This window comes from Ziziphus jujuba, chromosome 5 (genome assembly GCF_031755915.1).
Source record: "Ziziphus jujuba cultivar Dongzao chromosome 5, ASM3175591v1".
NCBI classification, from domain to species: domain Eukaryota; kingdom Viridiplantae; phylum Streptophyta; class Magnoliopsida; order Rosales; family Rhamnaceae; genus Ziziphus; species Ziziphus jujuba.
In genome coordinates, this window is record NC_083383.1 from 25,681,637 (window position 1) to 25,701,453 (window position 19,817).

Here is a 19,817-nt window from a genome sequence, read left to right on the forward strand (position 1 = left end):
AAGGGATAAGGAAAGTGAGGGAAGGACTGATTGGGCCCATATCATTAAATACTGTATTCAAAGTTTGAATAATATTATTCACACTTACAATGCAATCAAAGTTCAAAAGGATTATAAGTAAAAATTAAAAAAGAAAATGAAAAAGGCATAAGAGAGCCTACTATATATAATGCTTCTAAGAAAATTGCTTTCAAGTCAAGTAGATAGTTATCAGAGAGCATGATGGTATCCTCCATTTCCAATATTTCCAATTCCATATCCAATGTTGCTGCAGTAGCAGTACAATTAATCTCCTATGCTTCCCTTGTTTTGGGCTCTGTTAAATATTCTCCTGAACAAGAAGCAAAGGCTTTGCTTGAATCTGGATGGTGGAGTCGCGAATATCTCAACTCCACTACCACAACTCCTTGCAAGTTGCCTGGTATTACTTGCAATCCTGTTGGAAGCATTACACATATTTCTCTACAAGGCTATCCTCCTCCATATGAAAGCGAACTTGGGAGATTTCTTAATGGCTCTTCGTTTCCGAATTTAGTCCACCTGGATCTTGCTGAAGCTGGACTCAATGGGAGCATCCCGCAAGAGATAGGCACTCTTTTGAAGCTCACCCACCTCAACCTCTCTCATAATTCTCTTTCAGGTGAGTTATCTCTTTCATTAAGAAACCCCTCCCTGTTAGAGTCGATGATCCGAATTCTTATTAATCTGATCCGAAAAGCTCGCTGTGCGACCTGTTTGATGAAATCTATTTTGAGAAAAAAAAAATGGGGCTCTATCCTTTCCAATTTTTTAGTTTATTCCGTCCGTACAATATATATATATTTTTCGGGGGGGTTTTTTTTTCTTTGGTCGTATTTTATTTTGAGGGTTTTAATCGCTCTATTTTGCTCACCTTTTGTACCAATCTTCATTAATAAAAATTTACTTCTCTTTGCCTGTGGTTTTTTTCCGTCAAGGGTTTTCCATGTAAATCTGTGTGTTCTATTTTATTCTTCTATTGCTATTGTTTTATTCTATTTTTCGTAACACTCCCAATTGGTGATACGTGACATTTCTTTTAATTATACTCAAGGTTCCATTCCACTAGGGTTAGGCAATCTAAACACGCTTGTTACATTAAACTTGGGCTTCAACAAGTTGTACGGACCAATCCCTTCATCACTTGGTCTTTTAACCAACCTCACTCATTTGGATATTTCTACCAATCAAATCTATGGCCGGTTGCCTTTTTCAATCGCAAGCCTCACTCATTTAATAGAGTTTGACGTTTCTTATAATGCAATTAATGGTTCCATTCCAATCCACATAGGGAATCTAAAAAGTCTGGAAACATTGGGACTCGATGAGAACCAACTAACTGGTGCAATACCTTCTGCTATATGTGATTTAACTAGCTTACAACACTTAAGCCTCAGTCGGAACCAACTAAGTGGTTCATTGCCTTCCCGAATAGGGAATTTAAAGAATCTGACAAGATTGGAACTCAATTCAAACCAACTCAGGGGTCCTATTACCCCATCTTTAGGTGGTCTTCGAAGTATACAAGATATTGACTTGTCATACAACCACTTCAACGAAAGCATACCAATTGAGATATGTTACCTTTCTAGACTCACTTCTTTGGACCTCAGTAGCAACTCGATTGTTGGACAAATACTGTTTCAACTTGCCCACCTCTCAAACTTAATCACCTTAAACCTTGCCGGTAACCATCTCAACTGTTGCATCCCCTGTTCTATTCAGTATCATATGATAACAAATGCAGATTCATATTTATATAATTACTCATGTTTTGAACCTTCGTTTCAACCGAGCCCACCAAGCATCATCAACAAAGTTAAACTGATTATTTTTTTCCATCTTTATTATGCTTGCATTGTCATTTCTTATGCTTATTATATGGGCAATGTTCTACAAATGCGGGTGCAAAACTAAAAAGGTTGAATCACTTGACGAGATAATTGCAACAAAGAATGGAGATATATTTTCAATATGAAATTATGATGGGAATTTAGCATACAAAGACATCATACAGGCAGCAGAGCATTTCGATATGAGGTATTGCATTGGCACGGGTGGTTATGGAAGTGTCTACAGAGCACAGATGCCTAATGGAAAAGTGGTTGCTTTGAAAATACTGTACACTTCAGAGGCCGAAGAGCTTGTTTTGATCAAGAGTCTCGAGAACGAGGTAAAAATGTTGACAGAATTGAAACACCGAAATATTGTGAGACTCTATGGATTTTGTTTCCATAAAAGGTGCATGTTTTTAATTTACCAATACATGGAAAAGGGGAGCTTGTTCTGTGTCCTGAACAATGATGTGGAGGCCATGGAATCAGATTGGAAGAAAAGGGTGGACATTATCAAAGGCATAGTGAATGCATTGTGTTATTTGCATAATGATTGCACTCCACCAATTGTACATCGTGATTTAACCACTAACAATGTCCTACTCAACTCAGAACTAGAAGCTGTCGTTGCTGATTTTGGCACTGCAAAACTCCTCGATCCTAATTCCACCACTCAATCTACCATATTGGCTGGTACTTATGGTTATATTGCTCCAGGTAAAGCTTTACGCTCTTCCTACACAGTTTTCTATCTGATGTTCAATCATTTAATTGTCAAATATTCAGGGCACACAAAAAAAGAAGGCTATTTGTATCACCAATATTATTAATAAATCTACATACATGATAAATGGAACACACTTCATGGTCAAACTAATTTAATTTTAAGGAGAGCTTCAAATTTTCTTTCAATATTATATTTTGAACTCTCTTTCACATTTTTTTTTTAACAAAACAATTAATAAATTAATATTTAAGTTGTTTTGTGTTCTTGTGAATTGTAGAACTTGCCTATACTATAGTTGTAACCTTAAAATACGATGTTTATAGCTTTGGAGTGGTGGCAATTGAAACGCTGATGGGATAACATCCAAAAGAAATTTTGTCATCGTTATCATCATCTTCAACACAAAATCTAAAACTAATTGAAGTATTAGACCAACGTTTAGCACCCCCGAGAAGTCGGTTGGCTGTACATAATGTTGCTCTTTTTGCTTCAATTGCATTTGCATGCTTAAATGCTGACCCGAAGCATCGACCAACAATGGATAATGTTTCCAAACAAATTGTTGATCGCAGTAGACAATTAGCAGAATTATTGTTTCCATGAAATTACAATAGGACACCTCATGAACCCACTTCTACTCGGCATAGATGGGTAAGATTTATTGAGGGGTTAGAAATCAGTTCAGTTCAGTTCATTTTTGTTACTTTGCATTTTGTGTTGTCCTCCCTGAAATATAATTTTTGTTTGTGTTATAATGCATGAATTTTGACCATCCTTTAGTTTTCAACGTTTTACTATTTAAGGGATTATGTTATATGAAATGGTAAACAATATTTATATTTATGATGTAATTGTCTTGGAATGGTGAAAGTCCCAACCAAAAGAGCTAACTTCTCGAATCCTACTAGTAATTGTATACTGTCACCCAGTATTTTTGTATTTTTTGGTCTAGGATTAAAGCCGCAAACGACCTATCCAAGCTATAGATAAAGTTCTCTCAATGTTGGAGACACGGGCTGCTACTCCTTTAGAAATTGGAAATCCCCAAGAATGATAGAAAATAGAATAAGAACCTAAAGTTGTTCTCAGATGAGACCAAGAACCAAAAGATGTCTTTTAGCGAGTGAGACTGACTATAGTACTGCAATCAACCGGTTAAACCGTAACATGTGACATGCAAACAGGGACGAAAATGCCTAGGTTTTGAAATAACAAGAAAACGAAAATGCCTAGGTTTTGAAATAACAAGATAATTAAATAGTGTAGGATTTTTAGAACAAAAAACATAGCAAAAACGAAAGAGAAAGAAAAAAAGCTTAAACTGGTGTGGTGAGCACACATTGTTCATTTTTGGACAGAATATATAAACACAAGTTTTCAGAAACATTAAACCACCTAATTTTCACCTACTACTGCAATAATCATATTGCCAAAAAGAAAAGCCATACTTTGGCTACCTAATATAACAGTGTTTTTACTGCAAAGCTGAAAGTACAGTAACTAATCATTACAAAGCAACTTATGACAGCAACAAAAGTGACATTACACTAACACTCCTCCTTGGCAGTTTTGCTAGAAACACTAAGATCATTTCTTAATGTTTCAAATCAGTTTCTTAGCAAAGCTTTTATCAAAATATCTGCAAGCTGGACCTCAGAACTACAATGAACCAGCTTCACTTCACTATTTCTTTCAGCTTCTCTCATAGCATGATATTTGACAGGAATATGCTTTGTTATTCGATGTTGACCTGGATTTTCAGCAATGGAAATTGCAGACTTGTTGTCACAATATATAATGGTAGCTTCTCCTTGCCTCTTATTTAAATCAACAAGCAGCTTCCTTAGCCATAAAGCTTGATTTGAAGCAACTGCAATAGCAATATATTCAGCTTCAGCTGTGAATTGAGCAACTGAACCTTGTTTTTGTGAGCTCCATGAAAATGGATCTGAACCAAGAGAAAATAAGTACCCTGAAGTACTTTTTGAATCCTCCATGCTGGAAGCCCAATCACTATCAACATAGCCCATCAACTTGCATTTTTCTTGCTTCAAAAACTAAACACCATAGTCTATGGTGCCTCTAATGTGCCTTAGCACTCTTTTAGCTGCAGAATAATGCATATGTGATGGAGCATGTATAAATCTAGAAAGCAAACTCATAGAAAATATAATGTTAGGTCTAGAAGCACATAAATACTGCAAACTTCTAATAAGACTTCTACAGGCTGAAACTTCAATCTTGGCAGCACCATCTTCGAGTTCAAATTTTTGATTGTAAATCATTGGAGTGTCAACTGGATTACACTTCTCCATGTCAAATTTTTGAGTAGTTCCACAGCATACTTCTTTTGGGATAAGAAAATACCATGACTAGATTGATATATCTCCATGCCAAGAAAGTAGTTCATCACTCCTAAATCTGTCATTTCAAACACCTTTTACATTTCAAATTTGAACTCTAACACACTTTGTGAATCTCCTCCTGTAACAAACAAGTCATCAACATATAGAGAAACAATCAATTTTTCATCATTTGAACTTGACTTCACGTACAAAGTAGGCTCATTCTCACTCTTTTTAAATCCTTTTCCAACAAGGTGTGAGTCAATTCTACTATACCAAGCTCTAGGAGCTTATTTCAAGCCATAAAGATCCTTATGCAGTTTATAAACTTTGTGTTCCTTTCCTTGAACAACAAAACCTTCAGGTTGTTCAAGATATACTTCTTCCTACAGGTAACCATTTAGAAATGAAGATTTCACATCTAAATGGTAAACTTTCCAGCCTTTTTGAGCAGCAAGTGCTGGTAGAAATCTGATTGTCTCATATCTTGCAACTGGTGCAAACGTATCTCCATAGTCAATACCAGGTTGCTGCACATAACCTTTAACTACCAATCTTGCTTTATGCTTGTTTATTGTACCATCTGCATTGAGCTTGGTCCTAAAGATTCATTTCACTCCAATGGCCTTTTTGCCTTGAGGTTTGTTCACCAATTCCCAAGTTTTGTTTTTGTTTATCATACTGATTTCAGTCTTCATGGCCTTTATCCATGTCTCGAGTTATTTGCCTCATAGAAAGTAATTGGATCACACAATGCTAGGTTGCATCTCTCATATACATCAGTCAAGAGTATTGTATCTCAAACATCAGACAGGAGTCTTGTATCTTGGATATCGGATACGGGTCTTGTATCTCAGACAACAGACATGAGTTTTGTATCTCGGACATCGGACATGGGTCTTGTATCTCGGACATGGGACAGGGGTCTTGTAGCTTGGACATCGAACAGGAAGGGTCTTGTATCTCGCATATCAGATAGGAATCTTGTAGCTCAGACACTTATCTCGGATGCATCAATGAAAGGTCTGGTACCTCGGATGCTTATCCCGGATGCATCAGTGAAGGGTTTTATACCACGGATGCTTCTCTCAGATGCATCAGTCAACGGTCTTGTACCTCAGATGCTTTTCTCATATACATCAGTTAAAGATCTTGTACCTCGGATTCCAACAACATCTTCATCATTTGAATCGGTCTCCTCCTGAATTTCATTATGTTCTTGGATAAAATTCTTTTCTGAGGCTCGAACTTCACTCTTTTTCCAATTCCAAATAACAGCTTCATCAACTTTAACATTCCTACTAACAATTAGCTTGTTAGTCTTCAAATGATATATTCTGTACCCTTTTGTGTTGCTGCTGTAACCAACAAAAATTCTCATGTAAGCTTTTTGATCCAACTTGTCTCTTTTAATTTCAGGAACATGTGTATAACAAATGCTTCAAAATATCTTTAAATGCTCCACAGTAGGTTGATTCCATACCACACCTCATATGGAGTTTTAAACTCCAATGCTTTAGTTGGCAATCTATTTAGCAAATACACCGAGGTATTCACTGCTTCAGCCCAAAACTTCTTTAGTAATTGCTTCTCAAACAACAAGCATCTACACATCTCTATAATAGTCCTGTTCTTCCTCTCACTAACCCCATTTTACTGAGAAGTATAGGGAGAGGTCAGCTGATGTTGAATTCTTACTTCTTTGCATTGCAACTTAAACTTTTGAGCTGTATATTCAGTCCCATTATCTGATCGTATCACCTTGATGCTACATTTTGCTTGATTTTCAACCATGGCTTTAAAGCTGGTGAATATCACAGCAACTTCATATTTGTGTTTAAGAAAATATACCCAACACATTCTAGAGAAATCGTCTATGAAAGTGAGAAAATATCTACTGCCATTGATAGAATGCTCACTTATAGGTCCACATACATCACTATGAATCAACTGAAGCTTTTCACAAGCTCTCCAAATGCCTTTCGAAGGGAATGGCAGCCTTTGTTGCTTATCAAGCTGACACACTTCACACACTTCCAGATCTTTGCTAACAGCAGGCATATTCTTCACCAATTTCTTTTCATGCATTAGATTCAAGGAGTCATAGTTAAAATGACCAAGTCTTTTATGCCACAACTTAGATTCATCATTAGTTTTGGTATAAAAAACATTATTTCCCTTATTGTTCCACTCTACCACAAAGCTTTTATCTTTCATTCTAACATTTAGAATTTCACTTCCATGTTGATCATATATTATGCAAGACTTATCTTGAAAATTCAAGGAATATCCATTTTCAAGCATTTGTCCTACACTTAATAAGTTTTGATTAATTTCGGGTACATATAACACATTTGAAAGGAGTTTAGTACCTGTTGAAGTTTCCACAGCCAAATCTCCTTTGCCTTGAACTTGAATAAAATCTCCATTTCCTATTTGGACTTTGGAAACAAAGCTTCTATCCAAGGTTTTGAAGAGATCAGCATCATGAGTCATATGTTGAGTGCAACCACTATCCACCAACCAAGCTTCTTTGCTGCCGTTTTCTGCATAACATGTAGCAACAAACAGCCTTTCCTCACTTTGTCGTGCTTCATCAGCAACTTGTACTTGGTGTGCTTGTTGCACTGGTCCTCCTTTGTTTTTGCAAACTTTTTCAATATGTCTAAGTTGTTTGCAAGCTCTATATTGAACATTAGTTGTCCTTTTTGCAATGAGAGCACTTCATAAACTTCTTTCTTTCACCCTCTTTGCTTTTACCAGCACCATGTTTTCCTTTAATGTTACTTCCACCACTTTGCTGCTTCCTTTGATTATTGTTGGCTGGAGCCTTACCTTTTTGTAATGCAAGAAAAGCACTTTCTGAGGTTTCTTCTTGTCTTATAGATCTTTTTTGTTCAGTTGCTTGTAAAGCATTAACAAGCTCTGACAAAGAAATTTGATTCAGGTCTCTTGACTCCTCCAAGGATGAGATCTTTGCTTCAAACTTTTTTGGCAAGCTGACCAGCACTTTCTCCACCACTCGTCTGTCACTCAGCTCCTCTCCAAGAATTCTAATCTGGTTTACTACCTTCATGAGTCTATCTATGAAGTCTTTTACCAACTCAGAATCCTTCATTCTTAAAGTTTCGAACTCCCTCCTTAAGTTCAATACCTGCATTTGTCTTGTTCTTGCACTTCCCTGGAACTCTTCTTTCAGCTTGACCCAAACCTCTTTAGCTGTAGTGCAAGCCATAATTCTGGTGAACATCACTTCTGAAACACCAGCATGTAAGGCAGATAAAGCCTTAAACTTTTTAGCAACCTCCTCACTATGTTGCTTTATTTGAGCGATAGTGGGATCTGTTGTCAAAGGGGGAGGATTTCTTTTGGTCTCTACTACTTCCCACAAGTCAAAAGCTTGAAGGTAAGCTTTCATTTTTATAGACCACATAGCATAATTTTCTCCAGAAAATATAGGAGGTGCTTGAGCAGAAAAATAAGTTAAAGCCATTTAAAAAAGGAAGGAAAGGTAGAAGGAAGGTTTCTGTATTTTTTGCTATTTCACTCACAGCTCCTCTAAGATCATAAGAGCTCTGATACCATTTGTAGGATTTTTATAACAAAAAACACAACAAAAATGAAAGAGAAAGAAAAAAAAGCTTGAACTGATGTGGTGAATACACATCGTTCATTTTTGGACAGAACATATGAACACAAGTTTTCAGAAACATTAAACCATCTAATTTTCACCTACTACTGCAGTAATCATATTGTCAAAAAGACAAGCCATACTTTGGCTACCTAATACAACAGTGTTTTTATTGAAAAGCTAAAAGTATAGTAACTAATCATCACAAAACAACTTATGACATCAACAAAAGTGACATTACACTAATAAATACATTAAACTTCTAAATAGCAAATTGATAGATGAAAAGAAATCTTAAAATAAGTGTGCATAAACAAGACTTCCCATTTTGATATTTCTCATCCTGATCCTCCCTTTTTATTTTATTCTTTCATACCACACGTACAAGAAAGGAAATGGTCTTTTCTTCGCCCACAAAACAATCTCATACAAACCCTTGTTGGAACTAAACAAAGAAAGATAGGAGATAGAGATACTTCACAAAATAGATTGGTACCAAAGCAAGTATTCTACCTTCTGGGAAAAAAAAAAAAAAAAAGCTCTTTTCCAACCTTCATGGCATTTGAAAACATTTGAAAATGTACCATAAGATCCCAAAAGAAGAATCCCCTCCCATTGAGATACTTAAAAAATCTCATATATATTGGTCATTACTCCACAACGCACCCCTTCCAAGAAGCTATGATTTGAAAATAATTAATAGAGCAGTTTCAAGTTTTAACTCTGGATGCTATACTTCTTGACATGTTAATTTTACTCCATAAGACATACTAAGAATATCCAGCAAACCAAATTTTTTTCTTCTCCCAAAAATGAAAGCAGTGTATCATCAACAAACTGTAAATAGGACACTTCTAATTTTATATTTTCCTATGATAAAACCTTCAATGGATTTCCAATGTGATTTGTTATGTTCCATCTACCTGATTTTCATCGATGGTTAAAAGAATATAAGTATCTTAAAAGACCATGTTTGAGGGCGAGTGGATATTGAAGTGTCTAGTGAACCCATTATTTTTTTAAAAATTTTTTTTTTCTATGTTTTCGAAGACTATAACTATTGTTACTCTATCTGAGATAGCAGTCTTCGCTATGCACAAGAATGCAGCATCCACACCGTTGTCCTTTTTTGCTGCCGTCTTAAAGTAAAGTAAGGTATGCTTCCCCTTTGAAGCACACCATTCCTTTGCCTATTTTTTTTTTTTAATTTTTTTTTTCCCTTCCTTCTCTAGAAACCTGTACACAGGTAATAGTTAGACTGATTTTTCCATAGGGACAACAAAAGAAAGATTACAACTCCATATCCTTTCCATTCTACTATTGCCACCATCAATGTCAATCTTTGTTTGCAAACAATATAAAGGAAAATGTACAGGGACCTAAAGGCTTACTTGGGAGATGATAAGAGTAGAACAATGTGAAAACTCAGAATAAAAAGATTAGCATTTTCAGTCAAATATGAATTACAACTTAACTGCAAGATTACATTAAACAAGAAGAAGAAGAAGAAGAAGAAGAAGAAGAAGAAGAAAAGAAGAAGGTTGCATGTAACTGTTACAAAGCTGTTAAAATTGTATACTGAACTAGTATATCAGCTTTATATCACTGATTACGATGCATGAAAAATTTACATTTCAAGAAAGGGGAAAAAGGAAGCAGATATAAAAAATGTCAAACACTACAATATAACAAGTTGATCATAAGAAATTCTGCACCACAAAGTGTCAATCGAATTCTTCAATAGAATACTACCTATTCCCTTCACATTATCAGAACTGGGAAAAAAATGGTAAAGATTCAGTCAACAAAAGACTTCCTCAACTCATTTATACCTTAGTTACTTTCATCAAGCTACCAAGATTTATTTATTAATGATAAATGAAGGAATACACTATGACATGCAAAAGAAAAGAAGAGGAAAAAATATAAAGAGGAATTTAGTATAAGCCAAAAGTCTTGAGTACTATTACGCCAGCTAATTCTAATAGCTACTAATAGGTGTCGATTGTTTGCTCAAAACTACTTTAGATAGGCAATTTCATTACTTGTGCAAAATTCTCTAATTAGGTATTTAACAAAGACATTCAAGAGTAAGTAGAAACAGCGACAACAACATTTGGTAACTGGAATGTTCTTTTAATGCATCATGACAGGCAAGTCTAATACTGTATTTGTCTTTTACATCTGAACTGTAAGGGTAATATTGTGTTAAATATTTCAAGAAACAGAATTGGTTGTTTCACTTGTTTTTATGAAGAATTGAATGGATATATAAGATGTTTATGGGAAAGTAGAAGAGTAGAACTACAGAAATTATGTTGAATAAACACATAATTTACCAGATTACAACTGAATTTATTGGTTCCGTTAGAGAAAAGAAGCTTGTGAAACGTACATTCATTCTCTTTATTAGTAAAAAACCACTGAGACAACATTCCAAAAGACAGAGTATACCCTAAGCAGAATTATTATGCTTGATAAGAGATTTGAATAATTTTGGAAATTTTTTTTTTCACGATTTAAAATGGTTTGGGCTTGACATAGTTTTTAAGTTGTGCTAGTTTTCTTATTTTTTAGGAATTTTTTTCAAGCTAGTTTATTGTTCATTGTATGGCAGAAAGCAGGCATAAGGGATCATTGTTGTGAGAGAATATGAACTCGTGTTGATGGCGGAGGAAGTTCAAGAGCAATTTGGTTTGTTTTCAAAAATGAAATGTGAATTCTAGTCATGAAGACTGCATATTACTACAAATGAAAACTTAAAAGGAAAAGCAGAGTTGATATTATCCTAAGAAATTGGCACCATCAAAATGTGTTTTTATTTTTCTCCCTTGAAAAAATTTCACTTATATTGGTGAAGTTCAAGTATATTAACCTTGCTTGTTGGCAAATGAAGCATCAAGGAACTGTTTTAGCCAACTCTTTTTCTTAGTCCAATATGTTTCTCATTTTATTTTGCATGCCGTTTTTTATTGGTTTAGTGCAAATGAAACGGCAAGCGAAGACCAAAGTCATCAAAAAATGCTTTTAATGCATCCCAGTTTTGATTTAAGAAAACAGTAAGGTAAACGCTGCCGACCTGACTTGGGAATTGGGATGGACTATGACTCTGGATATTATTCATATCAATAACTGCTTGGTATTTACATTTCTTTTATTTTTTATTTTTTTATTTTTTTTGGCCTTCATATAGTCACTTTAGTCTTCGCTTGCTGCTTCCTAGTTATTTCGTTCGCACCAAAGTAAAAAAGAAAGGCATGCAAAAGAAAATGAAATGCATATTCCATTTATTGATATGAATAATATATGACATACGCGCAGTCCATCCCAAGTCAACACGTCAGCATTTACATTATTTTTCTTGTGTCTAAACTGGGATGCCTTAAAAGCATTTTTTTGATATTGATAAAGCAATAGTTTGAAAGGTTTCTATGCAAATAAAGAGAAATTTGAAGCTTATCAACTTATTTAATTTCTCCACGTATAGTTATTTGCAATCAAGCTGCCTTTTGTTAACATATTTAGTGTCTTTTTTTTTTTTTCATTTTTTTCCCTAATTGAGTGTAGTTTATTTACCTAATTGTTTGTTAGTGTTAATTTATTGCAATTATATATCTCAATAATCTATAAAGGAAAAAAAAAAAAAAAAGATAAACATCAAATGAAACACAATTTAAAATTATATTCATTTTTAATTTTTGTTTTTAGTTTTTTTTTCTGTTTTATATTTGTAGTTAATTGATATATATTATAAATTCTTAACGGTTATTAATTAACATTAACGAACAATTGAAATAAGCCGACTATACACAATTTAGTAAAAAAATAAAAAATACAAAATAAAATTAAACACACAAACAAAAAGCACTTCATTGTTTAATTATTCTAGTTCCAACATCAAGTATCCTGTATACACAACGGTCTTCCTCCAATGGCTTTTGAGAGAATACAAACAAGAACAGAATAACGGGAGAAGGAAATTGAGGGAAGAAGTAATTGGGCCCATATTATTAAATAATTATTCAAAGTTTGAATAATATCATTCTCACTTCAATGCAATTAAAGTTCATAAGGATTATACGTAAAAATTAAAAAGAAACTGAAAAAGGCATAAGAGAGCCTATCATATTGCTTCTTAGAAAATTGCTTTCAAGTAGATGGTTATCATGAGCATGATGGTGTCCTCTATAAAAGTGATTATGCCAATTAGTAGCCGATTCACTTTGATAGAAAAGTTTAAATTAGAACACTTTATTAGTATTCATAAAAGGGAACTAATGAGATCCAAATAAAATTGCGGATGAGATTCATAAATTATTAAATTTCAATTCTTTAGTTACTCATCGATCAGGTCATTAATGATCTTCTAGTGAAGAAATGAGAATTACTCATTGTTGATGGCGTTCAAAAATTTGTACCTTTATTCCTTAGATCTATTAAATTATACATATTTATGAATTCATACATATAACATTTTCAGTTTCATTGATAGTAATATTCCCAAGTTGGATAAGCAATCATATTTTCTCTGTATGCATAATCAGGTTTGGGATGCCCATACAAGTTCAACTTTTGTTGCTGCAATCTTTTGGATAGTTCTGTTGATAGGTCTTGGTAGGTAATATATATTATCTCATACTATCTATGACAATTAGTGCATTTGGTCTGTACACATCTTTGCTATAACTAAGTTGACATATTTTACGCACATGCACATACATATGGGAGATAAGTTCTGACAATGAGGTTCCTTACGGAAAGATGATATGCAATACAAGTGTTTAATGGTTACACAGATTTGTTATTTATCCCTAATACTGCACATTGTATACAGTCAAAAGTTGTCTATGCAAATTTACAAATAAATAAGGCATCGTTAGGAACATTATTGGAATACTCGAGAGGTTGGAGAATGACAAGTAATGTGTTTTATCTTGCCACTGATTGGAAAAATTTTTATAATACATAACAAGTAATTAAAGAGTGTGACTCTCTCCGCATACGGCTCTCATTTGTTGCTTGTGAAATTGTTTACTTCTAGAAATGATAATTTGTGTTTGTTATATTATATTTTGCAAAATTGAATTTCCGTTTGGTATCTTTACTCCTGTTGAATCTGTTAAAATTCAACATATAATAATGTAGCTGTTACGAGGCACCTACTCTGAATCTTATTTCTTTATGGTCTTTTATACAGCATTGCAACATGTATATCCATTGTACAGCGACTGTTCCATTTGACAACCCAAGATCCAGTTTACCTTGTTTTATTAAAAAGCGAAGACAGGCAAGTCTAACACTATATTTGTCTTTCACATTTGAACTGTAGGGTAATTTTGTGTTAAATTTTTTGAGAACAGAATTGGTTGTTATTATGATTGATAAGAGATTTGAATAATTTACAATTTTTTTTGGGGATTTAGATTGGTTTGGGTTTTGATATGGTTTCTTAGTTGTATTAGTTTTCTTATTTTTATGAATTTTTTTATTCAAGCTAGTTTATTGTTCATTGTAGGGCTGAAAGCAGGTATGAGGGAACATTGTTGTGAGACAATATGAACTCGGGTTGATGGCAGAGGAAGTTCAAGAGCAATTTGGTTTGTTTTCAAAAATGAAATCTCCATTCTAACCATTAAGACTGCATATAGTAGAAATGAAAACTTTAAAGGGGAAGCAGAGTTGAAATTATCCTAGGAAATTGGGACCATGAAAATGTGTTTTTCTTTTCCACCCTTAGAAAAATTTCACTTGTATTGATGAAGTTCTAGTTCATTAACCTTGTTTGTTGGCAAATCCAGTACCAAACAACTACTTTAGCCAACTCTTTTACTCGTTCCCAAAAAAAAAAAAAAAAAAAAAGGAATATGTATTACATTTTCTTTTGCATGCCTTTTTCCTTGGTTTACTGCAAATGAAGACTAGAGTGAGTATATTAAAAAAAAGTCATCAAAAAATGCTTTTAAAGCATCCCAGTTTTGACGCAAGAAAACAATAAGGTAGATGCTGTCATCTTAACTTGGGAATTGGGATAGGCTGTGAGCCTGGGATATTATTCATATCAATAATTGGTTGGTATTTACAATTTTTTTTTTTTTCCCTTGCTATGGTCGCTCTCAATGGCGGACTCAGAAAATTTTTCAGAGGGTACCGTGATATATAATAAGATTTATATTATATTTTAATTTATGGCATGAAAAGAAACAAAAGTATACAAAAATAAAACTATTACTATGTTATAAAAATAAAACTTTACTATGTTGTAATCCAACTAATGATATCGTATACTAGATGTTAATTTTTAATTTTTTCTGAATTTCTTTTAGAGAAATTGAATCTCAATGTTCAGACAAAATTTATAAAAATAAAATAAGCATACTTCTTAAGGTAAAATACAAATAAAAATTTGATTTTGTTATGTTTAAGCAACTAAAGTAATTGAAAGCCATAAAAAAAAAAAAAGTTAACAACAAAAATATTATGTAATAGAGCAAAAAAAAAAAAAAAATTGCAGCTTAGATTCAATATAATTAAAAAAAAGAAGAAGTTAAGTTCTTGTATTATATCTTTATGTTATTAACTAAATTAATTGTGTTGAATTATTATTCTAGTGTATAAATATTGTATTAAAAATGTTAATTAAGTATGTTGATTCAATAACTATGTTGTTAAAATATGTTGTTAAAATATCATAGATAAAGCGTAAATATTATACTTATTTTAAATAAGTTTTAGATATACCAGAAATGATTCAAAAACAAATATAAGAGAAATGGATATGTAATATATATATATATATATATATATAGAGAGAGAGAGAGAGAGAGAGAGAGAGAGATGAGAAAAACTGTATATAAACGAAGAAACGAAGAAGGGAACAAATCGAAAGTGAACCTTACGTGTGTTTTTGTTTTGGGGGTAGGTTTAAATATATTAGGGAGAAAACAGTAAATGGAAAAAAATAATAATAATAATAATAAAAACAGAAAAATCAAAGGGGGAGGCACTGGCCCAACGTGGGTCCGGCCCTGGTCACCCTCACCCACACTAAGTCTTCGCTTACGGCTTCCTATTTAAAAACGAATGGCGTGCAAAAGAAAATGAATATGATATTACATATTCCAATTTTTTGATATGAATAATATATGACATGCTCACAGTCAGTCCATCCCGAGTCGTCAACACGGCAGCATTGATGTTATTGTTTTCTTGCGTAAAAATTGGGATGCTTTAAAAGCCTTTTTTTGATATTTGATAAACCAATAATTTGAAATGTTTCTATACAAATAAAGAGAGATTTGAAGCTTATCAATTTAATTCATTTTTCCATGTATCATTAATAGTAATCAAGGTATCTTTTATTAATTAGGTTTTGCTTTTTTTTGGCGATTAAATTGAATGTAACATGTTTACTTGACTGTTTGTTAACGTTTATTAGTAGTGATTATATATCTTAATTATTTATAAGTCTAAAGAGTAGAAAATATATATATATATATATATAAACATCAAATGGAGCACAATTTAAAATTATATTAGTTTTTAATTTTTAATTTTTGTTATATATTTTTTTTTATGTTTATAGTTGATTGATATGTATAATAAACTCTAAAATTAGTAATTAACATTAACATAAAATCGAAATAAGCACGTTATATACAATTTCGTAAAAAAATAAATAAATAAAACAAAAGAATTAAAAATTAAACATACAAGCAAACAGCACTTAATTATTTAATTATTCTAGTTCCAAAATCCAGTTTTCCACGTCCAATCGCTTTCGAGAGAATACAAACAAGAACAGAATAAAGGGCGAAGGAAATTGAGGGGAGGACTAATTGGGCCCATAACCTTAAACGATGTATTCAAAGTTTGAATAATATTATTCTCACTTCAATGCAATTAATGTTAACAAGGATTATAAGTAAAAATTACAAAAAAAAAAAAAAAAAAAAAAATGAAAAAGGCATAAGAGAGCCTACTATATATAATGCTTCTTAGAAAATTCCTTTCAAGTCAAGTAGATAGTTATCAGAGAACATGATGGTATCCTCCATTTCCAATATTTCCAATTTCATATCCGGTGTTGCTGCAGTAGCGGTAGCAGCAGCAGTAGTATTAACCCATTGTGCTTCCCTTGTTGTGGGCTCTGTTGAATATTCTCCTAAGCAAGAAGCAAAGGCTTTGCTTGAATCTGGATGGTGGAGTCATGAATATCTCAACTCCACTACCACAACTCCTTGCAAGTTGCCTGGTATTACTTGCAATCCTGCTGGAAGCATTACACATGTTTCTCTACAAGGGTATCCTCCTCTATATGGACGCAAACTTGGGAGATTTCTTAATGGCTCTTCGTTTCCGAATTTAGTCCACTTGGATCTTGCTAAAGCTAGACTCATTGGGAGCATCCCGCCAGAGATCAGCACTCTTTCGAAGCTCACCCACCTCAACCTCTCTCATAATTATCTTTCAGGTGAGTTACCTCTTTCATTAAGAAACCTCTCCCAATTGGTGATGCTTGACATTTCTTTTAACAGTATCAGTGGTTCCATTCTGCCAGAATTAGGGAATTTAAACACACTTGTTCAATTAAACTTGAGCGATAACCGATTAACTGGTGCGATACCTTCTACTATATGTGATTTAACCAACTTACAATACTTGAGCCTCAGTCGGAACCAGCTAAGTGGTTCATTGCCTTCCCGAATAGGGAATTTGAAGAACCTGACAAGTTTGAAACTCAGTTCGAACAACCTCATGGGTACCATTACTCCATCTTTAGGTAGCCTTAAGAGTATACAGTACATTGACTTGTCATCCAACCACTTCAACGGAAGCATACCGATTGAGATATGTTCCCTTTCTACACTTCTTTCTTTGGACCTCAGTAACAACTCACTTGTTGGCGAAATACCGTCTCGATTTGCCGACCTAGAAGACTTGACCACCTTAAACCTTGCCTTTAACAATTTCAACTGTTGCATCCCCTGTTCTTTTATGTATCACCGGACAACACTTCATGCAGATACTTATTTATATGATTACGTCCGATGTTCCAAAATCTGGTCTGGCGGCATCGTCAAAGACGGGCTGATTATTGTTTGCATCTCTTTTATTCTTGCATCATCATTTCTCGTGCTTATTATATGGGCAGTGTTCTACAAATGTGGGTGCAAAAATAAAAAGATCAAATCACTTGACGAGACAATTGCAACAAAGAATGGAGATATATTTTCAGTATGGAATTATGATGGGAATTTAGCATACAAAGACATCATCCAAGCAACGGAGGATTTCGATATAAGGTATTGCATTGGCACAGGTGGTTATGGAAGTGTTTACAGAGCACAGTTGCCTAATGGCAAAGTGGTTGCTTTGAAAAAACTGCACACTTCAGAGGCCGAAGAGCCTGCTTTGAGAATGAGTTTCGAGACCGAGGTGAAAACATTGACAGAATTGAAGCACCGAAACATTGTGAGACTATATGGATTTTGTTTGCATAAAAGGTGTATGTTTTTAATTTATCAATACATGGAAAGAGGGAGCTTGTTCTGTGTCCTGAACAATGATGTGGAGGCTATGGAATTAGATTGGAAGAAAAGGGTGAACATTATCAAAGGCATAGTGAATGCATTGTGTTATTTGCACAATGATTGCACTCCACCAATTGTACATCGTGACGTAACCACCAACAATGTCCTACTCAACTCAGAACTAGAAGCTGTTGTAGCTGATTTTGGCACTGCAAAACTCCTCGATCCTAATTCCACCACTCAAACCACCATACTGGCCGGTACTTATGGTTATATTGCTCCAGGTAAAGCTTTACACTCTTCCTATATAGTTTTCTCTCTGATATTCAATATTAAATTGTCACATTTCAGGGCAGGCAAAAAAAGGCTATTTATATCATCAATATTATTGATAAATGCGCATAATAAATGGAACACACTTCATGGTCAAACTAATTATTTTTAAAGAGAACTTCAAATTTTCTTTCAATGTTATATATTGAACTCTCTTTCACATAATTTTTTTTTGTATTACAAAACAATTAATAAATTAATATTTAAGTTGTTTTGTGTTCTTGTGAATTGTAGAGCTTACCTACACCATAGCTGTAACTGTAAAATGCGATGTTTATAGCTTTGGAGTGGTGACACTTGAAACGCTGATGGGAAAGCATCCAAAGGAAATTTTGTCATCATTATCATCATCTTCAACACAAAATCTAAAGCTAATTGAAATATTAGACCAACGCTTAGCACCCCCGAGAAGTCGGTTGGCTGTACATAACGTTGCTCTTGTTGACTCAATTGCATTTGCATGCTTAAATGCTGACCCAAAGCTTCGACCAACAATGGATAGTGTTTCCAAACAAATTGTTGAGCGCAGGACACCACTAGCAGATCATTGTTTCCATGAAATTACGATAGGACACCTCATGAACCCATAGATGGCTAAAATTTATTGAGGAGTCAGAAATCAGTTCAGTTCAGCTTTGTTACTTTGCATTTTGTGTTGTCCTCCCTGAAAATTTTCGTTTGTGTTAAAATGCATGAATTTTGACTATCCTTTAGTTTTCAACATGTTACTATTGAAGGGTTTATGCTATGCTATTTGAAATGGTAAACATTATTTATATTTGTTATGTAAACATTATTTATATTTATTATGTAATTGTCTTGGAATGGTGAAACTCCTAACCAAAAGAGCAAACTTTTCGGATCCTACTAGTAATTGTATACTGCGATCTAGTATTTTTGTATATGTAAAGCCACAAAAGTCCTATTCAAGCTATAGGCAAAGTTCTCTGAAAATTGGAGACATAGGTTGCTACTCCTTTAGAAATTGGAAATCCAAAACAATGATAGAAAACAGAATAAGGACCTAAAGTTGTTTCTCGGATGAGACCGAGAAACAAAAGATGTCATTTAGCGAGATGAACTTACTAGACTGACGTCAACCAGCTAAGCCTTAACAGAACATGTGACATTCAAACAAGTACGAAAATGGCAAGGTTTGGAAATCACAAGAAAATTAAATGCTTTAAACTTCTAACTGCCAAACTTATACATATATAAAAAGCGATCTTTAAATAGCTGTGCATAAAAACGATTTCCCATTTTGATATTTCTCATTTCTGATCCTCCCTTTTATTTAATTCTTACATACTGCTGTCCAAGAAAGGAAATGGCCTTTTCTCCTCCCAAAAAACAATCTCATACAAATCCTTGTTGGAACTAAACAAAGAAGATAGTGGA

At 33.7% G+C, this 19,817-nt stretch overlaps 1 protein-coding gene, 1 long non-coding RNA gene and 1 pseudogene across 3 annotated transcripts; all 3 read left to right on the top strand.

Moving 5' to 3' along the window:
- The first annotated feature begins 222 nt into the window (after positions 1-222).
- Positions 223-3,183, top strand: LOC107421519 (probable leucine-rich repeat receptor-like protein kinase At1g35710; annotated as a pseudogene).
- Positions 3,184-12,851: 9,668 nt separating this feature from the next.
- LOC125423013 (uncharacterized) lies at positions 12,852-14,690 on the top strand. Its single transcript, XR_007241532.2, has 3 exons — positions 12,852-12,970; positions 13,101-13,174; positions 13,754-14,690. It is a non-coding gene; the product is annotated as an uncharacterized LOC125423013 (long non-coding RNA).
- A 1,815-nt stretch (positions 14,691-16,505) lies between these two features.
- LOC132803693 (MDIS1-interacting receptor like kinase 2-like) lies at positions 16,506-19,210 on the top strand. 2 transcript variants are annotated; one of them, XM_060817057.1, is made up of 3 exons: positions 16,510-17,026; positions 17,708-18,370; positions 18,654-19,210. In XM_060817057.1, the coding sequence occupies exons 1-3, from the start codon at positions 16,594-16,596 to the stop codon at positions 19,007-19,009; spliced, it is 1,452 nt and encodes a 483-aa protein (XP_060673040.1). In that variant the 5' UTR covers positions 16,510-16,593; the 3' UTR covers positions 19,010-19,210. The 2 variants fall into 2 exon arrangements, with proteins under 2 accessions (XP_060673039.1, XP_060673040.1); XM_060817056.1 differs by having other exon boundaries at positions 16,506-18,370.
- Positions 19,211-19,817: the final 607 nt, after the last annotated feature.